The following is a 16,758-nucleotide window of genomic DNA, read 5'->3' on the forward strand; positions in this document are numbered from 1 at the left end:
AAGGGAGCTGTGAACATAGTGCTTCTCATCCGTGATTACCTCAGAGGGCCTTTTCGCCTGTAAGCTGTCTCCCCATGAAGAGCTGGAGGTGCGAGACTCACAGGACTTAATGTGTGCTTGTGGGGTGGCTGTTGGAGGCTCACAGCATGACCCCAGACCACCAACCTGAATGTGGCCTTGCCACCAGCCCCAACACAGGACTGCATGCGCTGAAGTGATAACCAGGACCTACACCCAGGTGTTCAAAGGATGAAAATTCCTAGAACAAAACCTGGAGTGGGAAGAAACCCAACTGCATTCCCACAGAAATGTCCAAGTTGGGACTGTGGGGAAGGGCCTGAGTTTGATGGACAGGTGATAGTTAAGGGCAGTGTGAGGAAGAGGGTGGTGATGGTGGTGTGTCTGAGCGGGGAGTGTTGGGCACCCAAGGCAACATGCGTGGGGCATCAGCTCCCAGCGCCTTGGTGTGAAACCCAGCATGGGTGCCAGACAGCACCAACCTTCATAGCATCCAGCTCTGCTGGGGGCTTGGGCTGCGGGGAATGAACTACAAACTGCTAAAGTTTGGGAGGAGAAACTGATGGCAACACATAGCACATGTGATCACAGGAGAAATCCATCAATAAATGCAGCATATTTAAACTGCAGTTCTCAGGCAAACCTAACCCTCCAATAACTCAATTTATACTGTAGTCATAGTTTAAATAAATTCTCACAGTGATTTGGCTCAGACTAACAGCCTTAACAGGAATGCTATTTTCATGAAAAGCAGAAAAATTATCCAAAACTTTACTGCGATCCATAGTGATTGCTATGGATAGGATGGTGGGGGCAAAAGAAACAAAAACAAAGCCCAAAGGACAGGAGAGAAGCAGCTTACCCACCACAATCAAAGAAAGAAGAAAAAAAGAGAGAGACAAAGCTGCCACAGCTCTGATGTGAACTTGTAGCTTAATTTCCTTATTCTCATAGCAACGCTTTTGAAACATGACTCGTTTCCTGTGACCAACGCCATATTCAATTACCATGGGTAAGATAAGTCCAGCCCACAAGCCTTCCAAGCAAAACGCTGCTGGTGCAGCAAAAAACACCTCATTACAGCTCAAACACTCTGCTCTTAAAACTGGAAGACCAGAGGCTGTGAATCATGACAAGCACATTTTCTGCCTGCGTGCTGGCTTTACTGCACTTCTGTTGTTTCTCTGACTCCTACGAACCACCGGTGTTGCCTGATGTTGGAGATCCAAACTTTATTGAGGAATGTGTGCAAACCCATAACAGATTCCGCTCTGGAGTGAATCCACCAGCTAGCAACATGCTGTACATGGTAAGGGAATCTTCATGACTTACATGCAAGTGTGTAGCGTTGTGATGGTGCTTATGATTTTCAAAGATTGCTTTTGTGATCCAATGCAAAGAAATAGAAAAAAACAACCAACCCCAACTTCCTGGAGTCAAAAGAGCTTTTTCTTTCAAGAGCAGAGGAAGAGGCTCTGATTATCACATTGCTATATATGATCAGATATGTGTCATTTTGCCTGGCTTCATTTCCTGATTTGAAACCCAAGATTTCAACCCTCAACCTTTAACACTGTCATTTTGTGCTGTGAAAAACCTCCTCATTCAAGGCACTGCAGCTCAGCAGCCTGAGGCATAATTTATGTGCAGATCTAAGCACAACCTTTCATACTTGAGTCGACAAGGGCAGAGACCGTTGCCAAATGACATTGGAGAGCTTTCCCTGAGCTTTCTTTGCAAAGCTCTCAAGGGCTGAGCCAACAGAGCAGCTGTTCCTAGGTGCCAGGGCTGCAGGGAAGCCAAAAAGCAACAAGTGCAGCAGAAGCGAGCGCTGGAGGCATGGGGTCGCACACCATTCTGCCCCACGCCTTCTCCCTGGCCGCATCAGGGGGCAATATCTGCAGCCACTGTGCAAAAGACAGCCGGCTGTGATTCAAAATTTATCCAAAAGTTGCCACCTCTCACTTCAGATGGCTCGTGACACTTGTCTCCACACTGGGTGGCACATGGAAAACCCAGCAAGAGGAAGCTGTAAATGCATGCACAAAGCCGGGCTTACGGCTGAGAAGCCCATCTCTGATTTGTGAGATGTTCAATTCCAGTAGCTTGGGAGCTGTCTCTTGCAACATCCATCACCTTTTGTGCTTTGACCGGTTAATACTTAAGATACCACGTTTCTCTTTGGGTTCATCTCCACAGACCTTCTCAGACCACTGCTATTGTCCTAATTGTGATCTCTTTCCTTTTGCTCCTCTTTCTTACTATCTCGCATGGTCACCACCAGGAGAGGGCATAACCACGTCTGTAATTAGCAACACACCAACCAAAGTTCAAAAAATAGAAAGCTCATTTTCCATTTCTGGTTGTCAAACACTGAAAAAGTGATTACCCATTAGGGAGGGGTAAGTGAGCAGTGAGCAAGCCCGAGTTGCAAAACTGACAGGAAACAGTTTAGTTTCTCTTCTAGATGTATTTTTTTCTCTATCTTTCTTCAGCCAGGCATCCTGAACTTCCAGTATGTATTGCTCTAGACTCTGTTTCCTTTACTGGCCCTATGCTAACAAAATCTTGCTATGACGCATTTAAAAAGCAGCAGTCATCTTTTAAAACCATGCCTATTTTTTCCTTTTGAAAAAGAAGTGAAGTCTGAAAAAAAATGGCTTCATAAACAAACAAACATATATTATTACAAATAAAAAAAGAACTAAATCATGGTAAATTTCTTTTACAACACTGCAAAACCCCTAGTCTGAAGTATGACCTCTCCCAGGAAGAATTTAATGTGGAGAAAACAGTAAATTACATGACAAAATCTATTTTGAAAGTAAAAGCATCAGAATTTAAACCAGCATATATATTCATTTTTTAATGGCCTTTAGCACTTTAAAAAATGAGGAAGTTAAGATGACTTCTTTATTTAACAGGGAACTTCTGTTTGCTGTAGATAACTGTCCATGCAGATACGTAAAAATGAAGACTATGAACTCAGGGCATTTCCACCTTTTGGAAAAATATTTTTTAAAAAGAAAATAAAAGACAGAAACTCCTTTAACCACAAGTAATGAATATCAGCCATCTCTATTTATAATATGTTTATTATAAAATGAGAAGGCTGATCTAAATTTTTTTTCATCTGACAAATGTGACCCCTTTCCCATTCACCCAAAGCATCGCTTACGTCTGTTCCAAGGCTTTTCAAAACCAGAAGAGTGCCACCAGTTTCATCAGGGCGTCACAACAATCTCCTTTGACTTATTGCTGCCTCTAATCACTTTTCACCTGCCATACATTCAATTTTCCCTACCTAAATCAACAAGCACTTCATCTGTTACAAAACCAAAACTGGGAAATATTTCATGGGGGAAAAAAATTGTAATTACTATTTTCTCAAACAGCAATGATATCTATATGCAAACCTCCATGTCTTGTGCATTTTCCCCCATGCAGTTTAATCCAATCTTTTTGCATAAATGCAGTTGCATAACAAGTGAGTATAACTATAGTTATACTAAAGTTCATTCTGAACTATGTTTCTGCACATTGCTTTTTCAGCTGCCAGCCAGTTTAAGCAGTCGCACCACAAAAGAAAAAGTACATTTAAACTTATTAATATACCTTTAAACTTCTTATTATGTATATCTTTATCAAATTTAAACTTATTATTAATACTAGTATAGGATGAAGAAGAAAAGAGGTGTGGGGACTCTTAAAAAGCAGAATGTGAAATACAGGACTGTGAAGCACTAAGGTGCATCCACCACTGTCACACATCTTTCATCACGGTCTTCTCCTTGCGACCTCAGAGCACTGCCAAGAGCTAAACCTCAGCCTCTGTCTTAACTTGCGGTAATGCTAGGATAGAAGATAACTTCTGTACAATGCCAGATTGTATTCGTTGTCCTTAAAAGTTATCGTCTAAGGAAATATCAACTGCTCACTTGAAATAAGGCCTCCTGCCCCAAGTTCACCTTTAATATTCAGTACACTGGGAACCTAGGCAAAATATTTATGTGTTCATTTTGTGGGTGTATTGGGTTTTCATGGCCAGGTTTTGGGAGCAGGGTGGCTTCTGTGAGAAGATGTGAGAAGCTTCCCCCATGTCTGATACAGCCAGTGCTAACTGGCTCCAAGATGGACCTGCCACTGGCCAAGGCTGAGCCCATCAGTGATGGTGGTAGTGCCTTTGGAATATGTATTTAAGAACAGGGGGGAAAACCTGCACAACTGCAGCCAGGAGAGAGGAGTGAGACTATGTGAGAGCAGCAGCCCTGCAGACACCCAGGTCAGTGCAGGAGGCAGGAGGGGCTCCAGGTGCCAGAGCAGATTCCCCTGCAGCCCACGGTGAAGGCCACGGTGGGGAAGGCTGTGCCCCTCAGCCCATGGAGGACCCCACACTGGAGCAGGCATATGCCCAAAGGAGGGTTTGACCCCACGGGAAGTCCTTGCTGGAGCAGGACCTGTGGCCCCGTGGGCAGAGGAGCCCCGGCTGGGGCAGGTTTGCTGGCCGGGCTGGTGACCCCGCGGGGGACCCAGGCTGGAGCAGCCTGTGCCTGAAGGGCTGCGCCCCGTGGGAGGGAGCCCAGGCTGGGGCAGGGGCAGAGTGTGAGGAGCCTCCCCCTGCGGAGGAAGGAGCAGCAGAGACAGCGTGGGATGGACCGACCGCAGCCCCCACTGCCCGTCCTCTGCACCGCTGCGGGGAGGGGAGCGGGGAGAGAGATGGGGACTGAAGTTGAGCCTGGGGAGAAGGGAGGGGTGGTTTTATTTCTCATTATCCTACTTTGATTTGATCAGTAATAAATTAAACTAATCTCCCCAAGGCGTCTGTTTTGCCCGTGATGGTAATGGGTGAGCGATCTCTCCCTGCCCTTATCCTGACCCATGAGCCTTTCGTTGTATTTTCTCTCCCCTGTCCAGCTGAGGAGGGGAGCGACGGAGCAGCTGTGGTGGGCACCTGGTGTCCAGCCAGGGTCAACCCAGTACAGTGGATGAATACACCTCCTGAAATGTTAGCCATAGGAAGAAATGGAAGACATAGGTTACAAAATATTTTCAGATCTCTGTAGGTGTATTTTGGTATGATCTTGCAATTTCTAATTACTTATTGGTAGCATAAACAATACACAAATTGTTTCAGACTTATCTATGGTACAAAAAAGTTGTATTGTGTAAAACATAGTTATAAAATCCAACAACTACCTTGTCCTTAGTCACTGTTACTGATCTGTTCAAAACACTTTCTCTAGTGATTTTGTTGTTTGCAGAAGCAACTGACATATTTTAATCCATATAAACAAGGTCAAATTAAAAAAGTTTATTTTTTAAAACAGTCCAATCCAAAATAGTTCAGCAGTGCTGAACAGCTTCATTGACATGACAAAGTGTAACTAGTCATACACTCATGGTACTGCATTTTCCAGGAGGTACGATACTGTATTTGCTGAATCAAGTTGTCTGCACAAGAAAAGCCAGCAAAACCAGGCACCACCTCCAGTGCAAAGGACATTTATCTAACTTATTTGCTCGTATGGTGACATTCTGTAGGACTGCACAGCAAGTGAATAAGTGACTCCACAAATATGAATTCAGCATTAACATTTGAGGCCACCAAACACAAAGATGCAACCTGAGGGGTTGAGTTTAAACTGTCCCAAAAAATCCCACTGTGCTTGTGATCTGACCTGCAAGCAGTGGCCTTAATGCATGAGGCTGCACAAGACTCCAGCCTGACTGGTATGGTAAGCATACCCCCCAGACTCCAGATTTCCTGTAAATTCACTGTTTAAAGTACATTGACATTCTCTTGTGGCCGGCACAGCCTGGAAGTGCACATTGTGCCCCAAACACTGTGTTTGACTGATGTGTGTCAGTCTCTTGGTGTCCAACAAACCAGTCAGCCAAGATCACCCACCACCCCCAAAACTTCCTCGAGTTTAATGAGTAATTAAATTCAAATAAGAAATTAACCTCCAAGCCAACCTCCATGTAGCTCTGTAAGTCTCAGCAGAAGCAAAAAACAAATGAACCCAAAGCATACATGCTACTGAGACCCATCTTCTCCTGAAAGTTGCTCTGAATTACTGCATTGCTAAGGTACAAAAAAAGTGATTTTTAGTTGTCTTTATTTTGCAGAGCTGGGATCCAGATTTGGCAAAGACCGCAAAAGCTTGGGCAAAGAAATGCCTGTTTAAACATAATACATACCTCAAAGATCCAGGGCAGGCTCACCCCAGATTTACCCCTGTTGGAGAAAACCTCTGGACCGGCTCACTTTCTATTTTTACTGTGCAAGGAGCTATCACCTCTTGGTACAACGAGGTCAGCGCCTACACTTATGCCACCAATAACTGCAGAGGAGCATGTGGCCACTATACACAGGTAAGCATTGCATTTCTCCATCTAAACCATGAACCATCACTGCTGTTTTGACACAGAAACTCTATAGATTTCTGTTGAAGCTTCAATGAACTGTTTTCCAGTAAGTGCTGTAGACTTATTTTATGTCTGTGTGCACAAGACATTCTCATGTCCCCATTTTAGGTAGGAAAAAGAGTTGCTGCATTTTTATTTTAATTATGCCAGTTGTATTTTGTTTCCAGGAGGAAAACAGGACAGCCATCAAGCAGTCACATTTAGCCAAGCAGTGGCCAAAAACCAGGCAACAGCAATGGCTGTGGGCTGCAGTGCACAGTGTGACAAGGTCCCAGCTCTGGCAGGCAGCCTCCACGTGCCAAGGGCTGGGGAAATACTGGCACGTAAAGAGATGTCTGCAGCTCTGCAAGCATCACGTGCCCATTTTTCCCAACCACAATTCCCAAAGGAAGAGGACAAAGTGAGTCAGGGGAGCGCCACTGCCATGCAACCCCACAATCGCTAACCACGGTTACGGGACAGCAGGACAGCTTGCAGCAGTGGCTTTAGGGATTAGATTTTGACCTGAGGCTATTTAATATTTTCTGCAGAGATATACATACGCATTTAGGACTTCAAGAGACATGCTGAAACTGGTGGGGTGCCTGAACAACACATGCAGGTATTTGTGTGCAAAGAAGGTATTTGTATGCAGGAGCTGTGAGAGGTGACAGAATGTTGCTTTTTGGTATTGTTCACAAGGACACAGCAAGAATAAGCCTCTGGAATTGGTGAAATGCACCTTACCTGGCACTAAGGCGCAGGGCTGCGTATGACGTTGTTTGTAGAGGAGCAGTCCTGGCAGTTGTGTGGGAGAGAATGAGAAAATAAGCTGGAGAGGGACTTTTTACAAGGGCATGTAGTGATAGGACAAGGGGTAATGGCTTTAAACTGGATGAGGGAAGATTTAGATTAGATATTAGGAAGAAATTAACTGTGAGGGTGGTGAGGCACTGGAACAGGTTGCCCAGAGAAGCTGTGGATGCCCCATCCCTGGAAGTGTTCCAGGCCAGGCTGGATGGGGCTTTGAGCTACATGGTCTAGTGGGAGGTGTCCCTGCCCACGGCAGGGGGTTGGAATGGGGTGATCTTTAAGGTCCCTTCCAACCCAAACCATTCCATGATTCTAAGATTATTCTCACTTGGAGTCAACAGTGATAGTGACGGCAGCTAGAAGGCATGTGTCTGCCAGCTTTGGGAGGCATCCTTGGGTCTGCACCATCAGGGAATGCCTTGTTCCTCTTCCTCCTTCCCAGCTGTGCAGAAAAGAAGTTGCCCCTGGGTACAATTACTGCAGTTACCACAACCACATCCCCAGCATATGCTTCAGCCTGTGGCTGCCTGGGATGGGGACAGTCCTGTGATTCGGTCCTTCACCATCCTTGGGGATGCGATTGTCTATACATTGGAGCAGCCTCTGCTCTGCTGCTGCACTGAAAACACCATTAGGAGCCTGAGGATTGTCCCCTATTCCCAGAGCTGGCACCAAACAGGCACAAACAGAAAGGGCTAGGCCTCCTCTTCGAGTCAGTGGAAGCACAAGTGTGTTTCTTTATCTCCTGTGCTGCCAGAACCTCTCCACATCTCTCACGTAGTCAGTCATTGCTACTGTTGTACCTCCCTCAGGTACAGCTGCGCCTTCGTCTCCCCTCTGTTTCTGTCATGGGGTTTATTTTCCTGGGACGGAGGCATTTGGCTGCACTGTACTCTTTGAGCTGCGTACAGGATGCTGGATCGAACCGAACGGCCTCTGGTAGACAGAGGATCACTAGATGGTGTAGTGCCCTCACCTCTAGATTATCTTAGTCATGGCCATGATGCCAAAAGCTAGGACCACAGCCTGGACACGCTCCTTCTCCCTGCTCTTCCTGTAACACCAGTGCCTTCTGGCAGTTTGGCTATATGCCTCTGCTGGATTTAGTACAGGGACAATCAGCCCACACAGGAGCCGTAGCAGATCATGCAGCCTTTTCTGCACAGATTTGATCTGTTCTTCCTCAGCAGGAAAGACAGAAAGTTAATGGATTACCTTGAAGCAAAGGAGATGAACTTCACTTTTTCCTTTGCAAGAAAGGAAAACTACCTGTTACAGCCAGTTAATCTTTCTTTCAGCATCATTTTAACAAATATGTGGTAAATTGGACAAAACAACCGGGCGTTTTTAAAAACAAACTGTGATTTTGAGACCCATCACTGCTGCTTTCCCACGTGAAGCCTGCCCAAGGAGTGCTCTTCAGCCAGTTTGCTGTCATGGAGCAGAGGAGGGCAGGTTTTCTCTGTAACACTGCACATGCTGCTTTGTCACCGGTGTACTCATCTGTCTTTGCAGATTGTTTGGGCTACAAGCTACAAGGTTGGCTGTGCTGTCCACTTCTGTCCCAGGGTGGCATTCTCCTCCATAACCAATGCAGCACACTTCATCTGCAACTACGGGCCAGCGTAAGGTTTTCCATTACAAATTTTTCAGTGTTTGGGTCCTACCCGTTCCCTCCCACAACGTCCAACTGCGTTAGATTAGTCCATCTATTCATGTGTTTTGTGGGAGGAAATGGTCCCAAAAACAGAGCAAGAGGTATGCCTCTGCCCAGTCAGCTTTTTTTTGCTAGATGAAGGCTATGTATTGGAGCCAAAAAGCAGTGGCATGGTAGAAATGGTAAAATATGAGATACTGACATGAGAAGAGAAGTTATAATTTGAAAATTAAACCCTTGCTCCTGAGTGCCAAGATGGCCCAGAATGGTTGCCAAGGTGCAAGCCCAAAGTCTGGAAATATTTCCACATGTGCCTGCAGAATTAAGTCTCTAGGTCAATGGTTTGGATAAATATTGAAGTGTGCAATGCTTGCAGCTACAGTCTTGGCAGCTGAAGGCTCTTTATGAGGCTGGGGCTGCTCAAGGCAAAATTTTATCCAGACGTCCTTCATGTGCACAATCAGTAGGAAATCTAGCTAGGATGAATGTTTTTTACCCTTCTCCAGCTAACTAATGTCACCACAGCCTAAATACAGCTTTAAAATTTTTACATGCATACGATGTTAGGCTGAAACCAGGCCGGCCCATGAACTTGAGCAAGTTTGGCATTCCTGTTGCCCATGCTTCATTCTTGGAAGAATATGTACCTCTGATCAGATACTTTGAAATGACTAAAGTGCCAAAGCAACAAACCCACTCCCCCAGAAGCCCCACACCCAAACAGGCCGAGGGAGCATTGCCGCTGCTGGTTCTCAAGCCAAAAGCCACTGATCACCCAGGTCAGCCTCTTCTCTCCCTTCTTGGCCCTAGCTATGCATCCCACCGTACTAGATGGTGCAGAAACCCTGCACACAGGCAAGCAGTCCAGTGCTGCCATGAGGTGCTCTTAGTCCCTCAAGCCTCCCAAAGACATAAGCTAAGCCTTCCTCCTCCTGCCACTTAGCCAATATCTGTGTTGTGCAGAGGACTGAAATCATGCTGGATTACTTGCTCTGCGTTGGCAGGGACCCCATGGGGAAGAGGAGTGGTGCCCTCACCCTCAGCAGCACCCAGCAGAGCAGGCAGGGTGCTCTCTGTGGAGGCAAGGGGCTCTGGAGGAGGCTTTAAAGCTGGGCCTTCCCTGCTGGGTGAGGACACTGCAAACAGGCTGTTGCATACTAAGAAGCAGGGTAATGTCACATCCAGCTTTTGCTTTTGAGAAGCAGTAACTGAAGTTCTTCATTTATCTAACCCTTAACTATTTTCAACTCTGCCAAGGGGCAAAGCAAGATGCACGCACAATTTCAATTCCTAAAGTGAATATACTCCAAAGAATTTTCTTCAGCTTAAACCAAGCAATGAAAGCCTCACCTTGCTGAAAGTAGTGAGGTTTTTCCACGAAGTTTAGCACTGCTGAGATTGCATGCATATAAAATCCCTCTCGGTACGTTTATGGTCAGTTTGAGGCATGCTGTAAATCTCGCTTTGGTCATGCTCCAACACAGCAAACCACTGAGCTGCATTTGGTGCAGTTATCAGTGGTGGGCAGGTAATAATCAAGCCAAGAGCTTGGGCAGAGAGAGGCAGCTGATGCCACACGTGCTGCTGGCAGAGGGAGAAAGTGTGGGGATACACACATCGCTCCTAAAATATTTACCAACAAACGGATGAAATCACCACCTATGAGAGATTCCTCTTCAAGGTTAAATACACATGTACGTACACAGTAGCTGAACCTGCTTTGTTGCCATAGCTAGAGCCAGCTTTGACAGCCTGCAGTCTCCATACACACAAATTATCCAGCTCTGAGACTATTTTAATTCCCACATTAGCAATACTGCTGTCTCCAGGTTCCTAAACAGCAGGGTGACCCATTAATCTCTTCTGCTTTGCTGCATGTCTTGGGCACAGGGCACTCAAACACGGGCCATCCAAAACCCATCTCCCTATCAACACAAGTAGAGCAAAACCCACGTTAAAAACTAATTAGCGGTAGGTATTGATGTTATCCTCCCAAGGGCCGTCTGAGAGCCATGTGTTACTTTCCTTTGCAGTGGGAACTACCCAGGGCACCCATACAAGACAGGAGCAGCGTGCAGTGACTGCAGTGGTGATCAGTGTGCCAGCCAGCTGTGTAGTAAGTAGAAGGCAACCAGCCCTCCTCCCCAAGCACAGGTAGAAAGGGAAAGAGCACATAAGAAATACTGGCAGGAGCAGGCACAGTGCTTTCTTGTTCCTAAATATAGTCTGAGCAACCGCAGCCAGAAGCCAAGTGAGCAGTGATGCACAAAGACAGGGGAAGAGGGTGGAAAGAGCCGTTTTCTACCCTGGGGAGTGACGGGGTGAGGCCTGCTCTTCAGATGCTGGAGGTTATGATACAGGAGATATAGTGGCTGCATTTTAAGGTGTTATTTACCCCCACCAGAAGTAACTGCTTGCAGAAATAGGAAGCATAGAAGGCGATACATGTCCCCTCCTGGAGGTTCCAGGTTGCTACTTGGTGCATGAGCTGTGGCTCGAGCTGGTGCAGGCCCAAGCAAGCCTTGCCCCCACGGTGCCACTGTGGGAGGGGAGAGCTGCCACAGCACTGCCAAAGCTGCTCGCTCCAGTGAACGTCAGCCAGGCCATCTGCTTTCCCCTAAGCACTGGGAGACAGCCAGGCTGACACTTGAGAGCCCCTCACAGGGACGTGGTGCTCAGCCTGAGCTCCTGGCAGCCCACCTGATTCTCCTGCACTTGGCTTTGCAATGGCTGGATGGAGTCAGGATGAGAAGAGACCTTCTGCAAGTCCCATAAGAAGGCCAAGGCATTGTGCTGTGGACATCTGCAGGGAGGGGAACTGAGGGTACGGTCACACTTTTTCCCAGCACTTGACCTCAGGTGAACTAGCAGAGTAGGAAAGTGGCTTTAAAACACCAGCACTACAGGAACAAGAGGGATTTCCTGATGCATGGGACTGTTTGTTAGCTACAGGCTGAGGACTTTAAATGCAAGACACTGGGCAAAAGCCAAAGTGATCTTGGGAAGCGCGCCTGGAGGAGCGAGCTCTCTCTATGCCAGCCACTGGTGGGAGAAATCAACACAGTGCGCGCCTCAGCAAGGCCCAGGAGTTGCTGCAGGGCTCTCCCGAAGTCAGCGGGTCTTTGCTTCTTCTTGGAAAGAAATGCAGCCCCCATAGATGTGTTTTGAGCCCATCATGAGGCTCACACTTCGTTCTCTTTTACTAAGACTCAAATTGTTTATAACATGTAAGTCTGCTTACATTCACTTCTTTTCTCTCTCCAGAAAATGCAGAGCGTGACAAAGTCATTAGTGAGTATCACCAGAATTACTGCTTCCACTTGTTGCCCCTGGTGCAGTTATACTTTAAAACAAAAATTGCGTTTTGTTCATAGGCGATTCCAGGTGGTATCCAGACTGGGACAGACCTGCATGTGACGAGTACTGTATCACCGTTATTGCTTTAAGGCCATTACTCCTTGCCCTGACAATTCTGGCCACCTGGCTTCTACCAAAATACTGGTCTATAGCACCCGCCAGCGAGTGACACACAGGCAGAAGACCATGAGACCACTTAGGTCAACTCATCCTTTCCCTGCACATAACAGGGCAGCACAAAGATTGGTAGAGATGTTGTTTACATCCACAGGTGATTTAGATGTATGGATACACACTTTTCATTGCAGGCAGCAGCTAGAAGAGCTGATAAGCAGCTTTCTCATTGCTGAGAACCAGGAACTGGTTTTTAATTACCCATGTATTTCTTCAAAGCGGAGCGGTGTGAGCAGGATCCGGTGGGCAAGGGAGCACGCTGCCCAGGCAGCACACTGAGGCACAGGCAGCTGCCCCCCACCCGCACTTTCTTGGGAAGGGCTGAAGGGTGCCCAGCCCAGGAGCCTGCCGAGGTCCCAGGCAGAGCACACGCCTTCCTTGTTCCTATTGTGCTTTCCTTGGACACTCCTCCAGCAAGATGAACAGTAGCCTGGGGAGGTTTTTCATTTAAATGTCTTTTTGAGGGATTTTTGGACCCCTGTGAGCTCTGGCATTTGCATCCTGGGGAAGGCAATGTCTTTCCCAGTCTCATAGCGCACTGGGGCTACTGGTACTTCTCTTTGCTTAGAATTTGATTTGAAACGCTCGTCATCAGTGCCAAGACATAGTTTCACCTGTAGTTACACATGATTATTTATCAACACAATCTTTCTGGTATTTTTTTTTTCTTTTTTCTGAGCATAGAGGTTTTTTTGGCTGCTGTTTCCAACAATAAATCATTATTTCCTGCTTCCCATGTATGGCAATCATTCATTTGCAACATGAGCTAAAGCTTCATTGCTGGTGCACAAACCCCGCATTCGACTCGGACCTCTGCAATGCTGAGAACTACAATGCTGGGAAAGACAGCATATAACTCCAAATAAAATCATGCTGCGCCTGTAGTTATGCCTTTGGTTCAACAGCTGCCAAAGGATGAGTCTCCTGGATCCCTCACATATGAAGCAGGCAGAAAGCAGCAGAGGCAGCTGCTGTGTCCAGCTGGGCATGTCCTCTACTGACTGCAGTTGCTCAGCTGGAGCAGCGGCTGGAAGGAGCAGAGCTGTACAAACTCACAGCTGGACTGTAGTGATCTGTATCTATAAGAACACATAAACATATCTAAACAGATGCCTCTGCTCCATGCCCCTCTGCAGGGCACAGAGATGTGCTGTTTGGGAAACCAGGAAGCTCCCCTCGCCACTTAGTTTCCAAGATACTGCCCCTGCAGCACCTGCCAGTGTTTCTGCACACCCACTGCCCACCTGCTACTGGGGTGGATCTTAACTGAAAACGCTGGAACTGGGACCCAGAGTTTCTATGTTACTCTTCTAGGTAGTTTCCTTGCACTAGAATCATCTCAGCATCACAGCATTCCCTGAATAAATCATTTTTCAAAATGCAAATATGGCTGAGAATAAAATTAAGAATTTTGCCCTTGATATTTCTTTGTATTTAGTTTGTAGGCTACCAGAGCCTCCATAGCCAAGACATCACAGTCACAGACTGGAGATGAGCAGTTTCTTTTCCCACACTCCAGTGATCAGGGTCCCAGTACCTGTGGCTGGCCTACTTGTGAGAGAGTCAAACTCAGTTCTGTCTTCCAAACTGGGCAGATTAGGGTGTCTGAAAAAAAATGTTCAAATCCCCATTGTAAAAGCAAGGCCATGGGTCTATCTGCTAAAAAAAAAACCAGAGCAGCTATTTTCCTCCCTGCTTCTTTTCGCCACTCTTTTGTGCAAGACCCAAGCCTGAAGCTCCACGTACTGCAAAGTCCTGTCTGAAAACCGGAGGGCAAGCAGCACATGGGCAGCAGGGCTTACGCTGTGTATGCTCTCGTGCACGGGGCTCCTACGCCAGCACGGAGCCTGGCACAGCGTCTGCCCCGCTGGAGCCATGTGCAGTTAGATCCTAGCACCACAACGAGAAATGCAGGAGAGGGAAGAGCATTCGCTGCTGTGTCCAGGGAGCCAAAATAAACTCGGCAGGAATTCTCCCCTGCTTAGTTTAATCTATGCTTGGTCTCCAGGAGAGCAAACAGAATGAACACAGAGCCCTTAAAGTTCAAAACATTCACAGCACTGTCACTGAACTATATACTTCAGCAGCTCTAAGGAAATACCATAGAAAATGCTTCATTAAAAAAACCCTGTAAATCACTGGGGCTTAGGGGAAAAAAATCCCCAAACTTTACAACATGGTATGTTTAAAACAAAAAAGCCTGAAAGTCAGGAAGTCAAAGCTAAGCAAGTACTGCATCACGTTTTAAGGACATCCAAAAATCCAAACATTTAATTCTGGATGATCAAACCACTTTGTGTTGTCCACATTCACCTTATGCCATATGCCTATGAATTCCATACGATAAATGCAAAACACTGATATATAAATACAGCCTTCGGGTACTTTTTTTGCAAGTCTGTAATCTCTAAAATCAGTTTAAGGAGATAGTTTGCAATAATTCAAGCTGTTATGAAAATACCAAATAAACTTTTTTACCCTTCCAAACCCACTTTATTTTCTATTCTTTACTTTTTATACAAGAGTTAGAACTGTACAGCCATATTGTCTCAGAAGACAGGTGTAAAAAGCACCAACAGTGAGCCCATGCAGGCAGTTACTGTTTAAGATATGGATACTTAAGTAGACAAATACTTTGGTTTAACTTGCCTACAGGAATGTGAGTAAGCTTTCTTGGTTTTCCGGTTTAAGTAAATATCCAACCAACAATCCTTGAAACCTGCCAACCATAAGAACTGGAAAAGATTAAATACAATGCAAAGCCTTTTCACCTCATAGCAACAGAAGAACAAGACTTCCTGAAATCTGTTGAGTTTTACTGTGGATAGGGATTCAATGCAAAAACTACATAGCTGCCTCAGCTGTGGCTTGCTTCCATGGAGATATAATTTAAGGCCAGGCTGCCACCAAGCTGAACTACGTTTTCCTGCACCGCAACTGAGGCATTCAGGCAGTTAGCTGATGCAGCTGGAAACCCTTTTTGTAGGGTGCTTTCAGCTAGATCAGGTTCCTGAAATGAAATGCCAGCCTGCAACACCAGCATGGGGCAACCAGCTCTGTACTTTTTGAACTTTTTAAACACCGAACAGGGAACACCTGTGCCAGTCCTCTGCAGCGAAAGGGGCCTGGTCCAGGCCAGATCAGAACCAAGGACTCTTACTCCCCTTATACACTCATACTCCTTCCCTGCTACAGTCAAGATTCCTTAACGGCTTCTGCAGACTCCTACTTTGTGGGATCGCACTGTGATAACAGGCATTGAAACTGAAGCATTGCAGTGCCTCCTGTTGAAACCAGCCCTTTCACTGCATGAGAGCTCTGAACTACCCGACTGGTACTGAACTCTGGTCTCCCCTTTACAACTGCTGAACACCAGCTGGTGTTTCCAAAAGGCTTTTCACAGTGCTGGTATCACTAACCATCAGCTGATGACAGTTTCTGAGATGGGTGTTTGTGACTTTTTGATCATAATGTCAGTGAAGTATCTGTTGAAGTAGTATTTTCCTGATTGATTCCACAACTTAACTGCTGTTTATGAACAATGCAGTCCCTAAAAGAATTGAAAGCATTTTCTCCTTAACAATTAAGTGCCAAGAAACGATCACATAACTGACAGGCACTCTAAGGCTAATGTTGTCCCTTACCCTAAAAGGCAGGCCTCAGCTCAACACACATGCACTGGCTACTTAAACCACATATATACTAAATTCTTATTTATATATGTAAAAAAGGAAATGGCTGTTTTCACTTACTAGTTCCAAATAAAAGGTCACTAACCTAAAAGCAGCAAGCTGCAATGTTCTAGCATAATCCCTTCCTCTGCAAACCAGAATTCCAAACCCTGGCAAAAGCACTCCCAACACAATCATGAAATTGGCGTGGCTCTACCACCTCCTAATCATTACATTGGCTTCTTTAATCCCAGACATATTAAATCAGCAACATCTGCTCTTCTGGTGAACTTTATCTCATCACAATTTGCATTTTCAGGAAACTAAAAATCTTTAAGCTTTCTTTAAAAAGGGGAAGGGCCTAAAAAAAAAAAAAAAAAAAAAAAAAAAAAAGAGGAACACAATTTCTTAAGACCTACTTGCAAGCAAGAAATAAATTAAGAATTTGTTTAAAGATAACAAAACTTTATGCTTTCCCTGCAGCACATTCTGTGTGGAAACACTTGCTTTGTACCACATTCTGTCTAACAGCCCCCAGGAGAATGCTAATAAATGACAGTTATTAATGACATTCAATTAAGATTATGGTTTGTCTAATTCTCACATGAAGTTATGAGCTTGTTTCCTGGAAAACATGTAGGTTGTGCAGTAGATGACTAA

At 45.8% G+C, this 16,758-nt stretch overlaps 1 protein-coding gene across 2 annotated transcripts; it reads left to right on the forward strand.

Annotated features, from left to right (window-relative positions):
• The first annotated feature begins 8 nt into the window (after nucleotides 1-8).
• Nucleotides 9-13,158, forward strand: LOC102050809 (glioma pathogenesis-related protein 1-like). Of its 2 annotated transcripts, XM_005441446.4 has the most exons (6): nucleotides 9-1,327; nucleotides 6,148-6,393; nucleotides 8,755-8,864; nucleotides 10,930-11,012; nucleotides 12,161-12,187; nucleotides 12,271-13,158. In XM_005441446.4, exons 1-6 carry the CDS (start codon nucleotides 1,148-1,150, stop codon nucleotides 12,420-12,422), a joined length of 798 nt encoding a protein of 265 aa, XP_005441503.1. In that variant the 5' UTR covers nucleotides 9-1,147; the 3' UTR covers nucleotides 12,423-13,158. The 2 variants fall into 2 exon arrangements, with proteins under 2 accessions (XP_005441503.1, XP_055567482.1); XM_055711507.1 differs by lacking the exons at nucleotides 8,755-8,864; nucleotides 10,930-11,012; nucleotides 12,161-12,187; nucleotides 12,271-13,158 and adding an exon at nucleotides 6,615-8,740.
• The last annotated feature ends 3,600 nt before the right edge of the window (nucleotides 13,159-16,758 follow it).

Source organism: Falco cherrug, chromosome 5, assembly GCF_023634085.1.
Source record: "Falco cherrug isolate bFalChe1 chromosome 5, bFalChe1.pri, whole genome shotgun sequence".
Taxonomy (NCBI): domain Eukaryota; kingdom Metazoa; phylum Chordata; class Aves; order Falconiformes; family Falconidae; genus Falco; species Falco cherrug.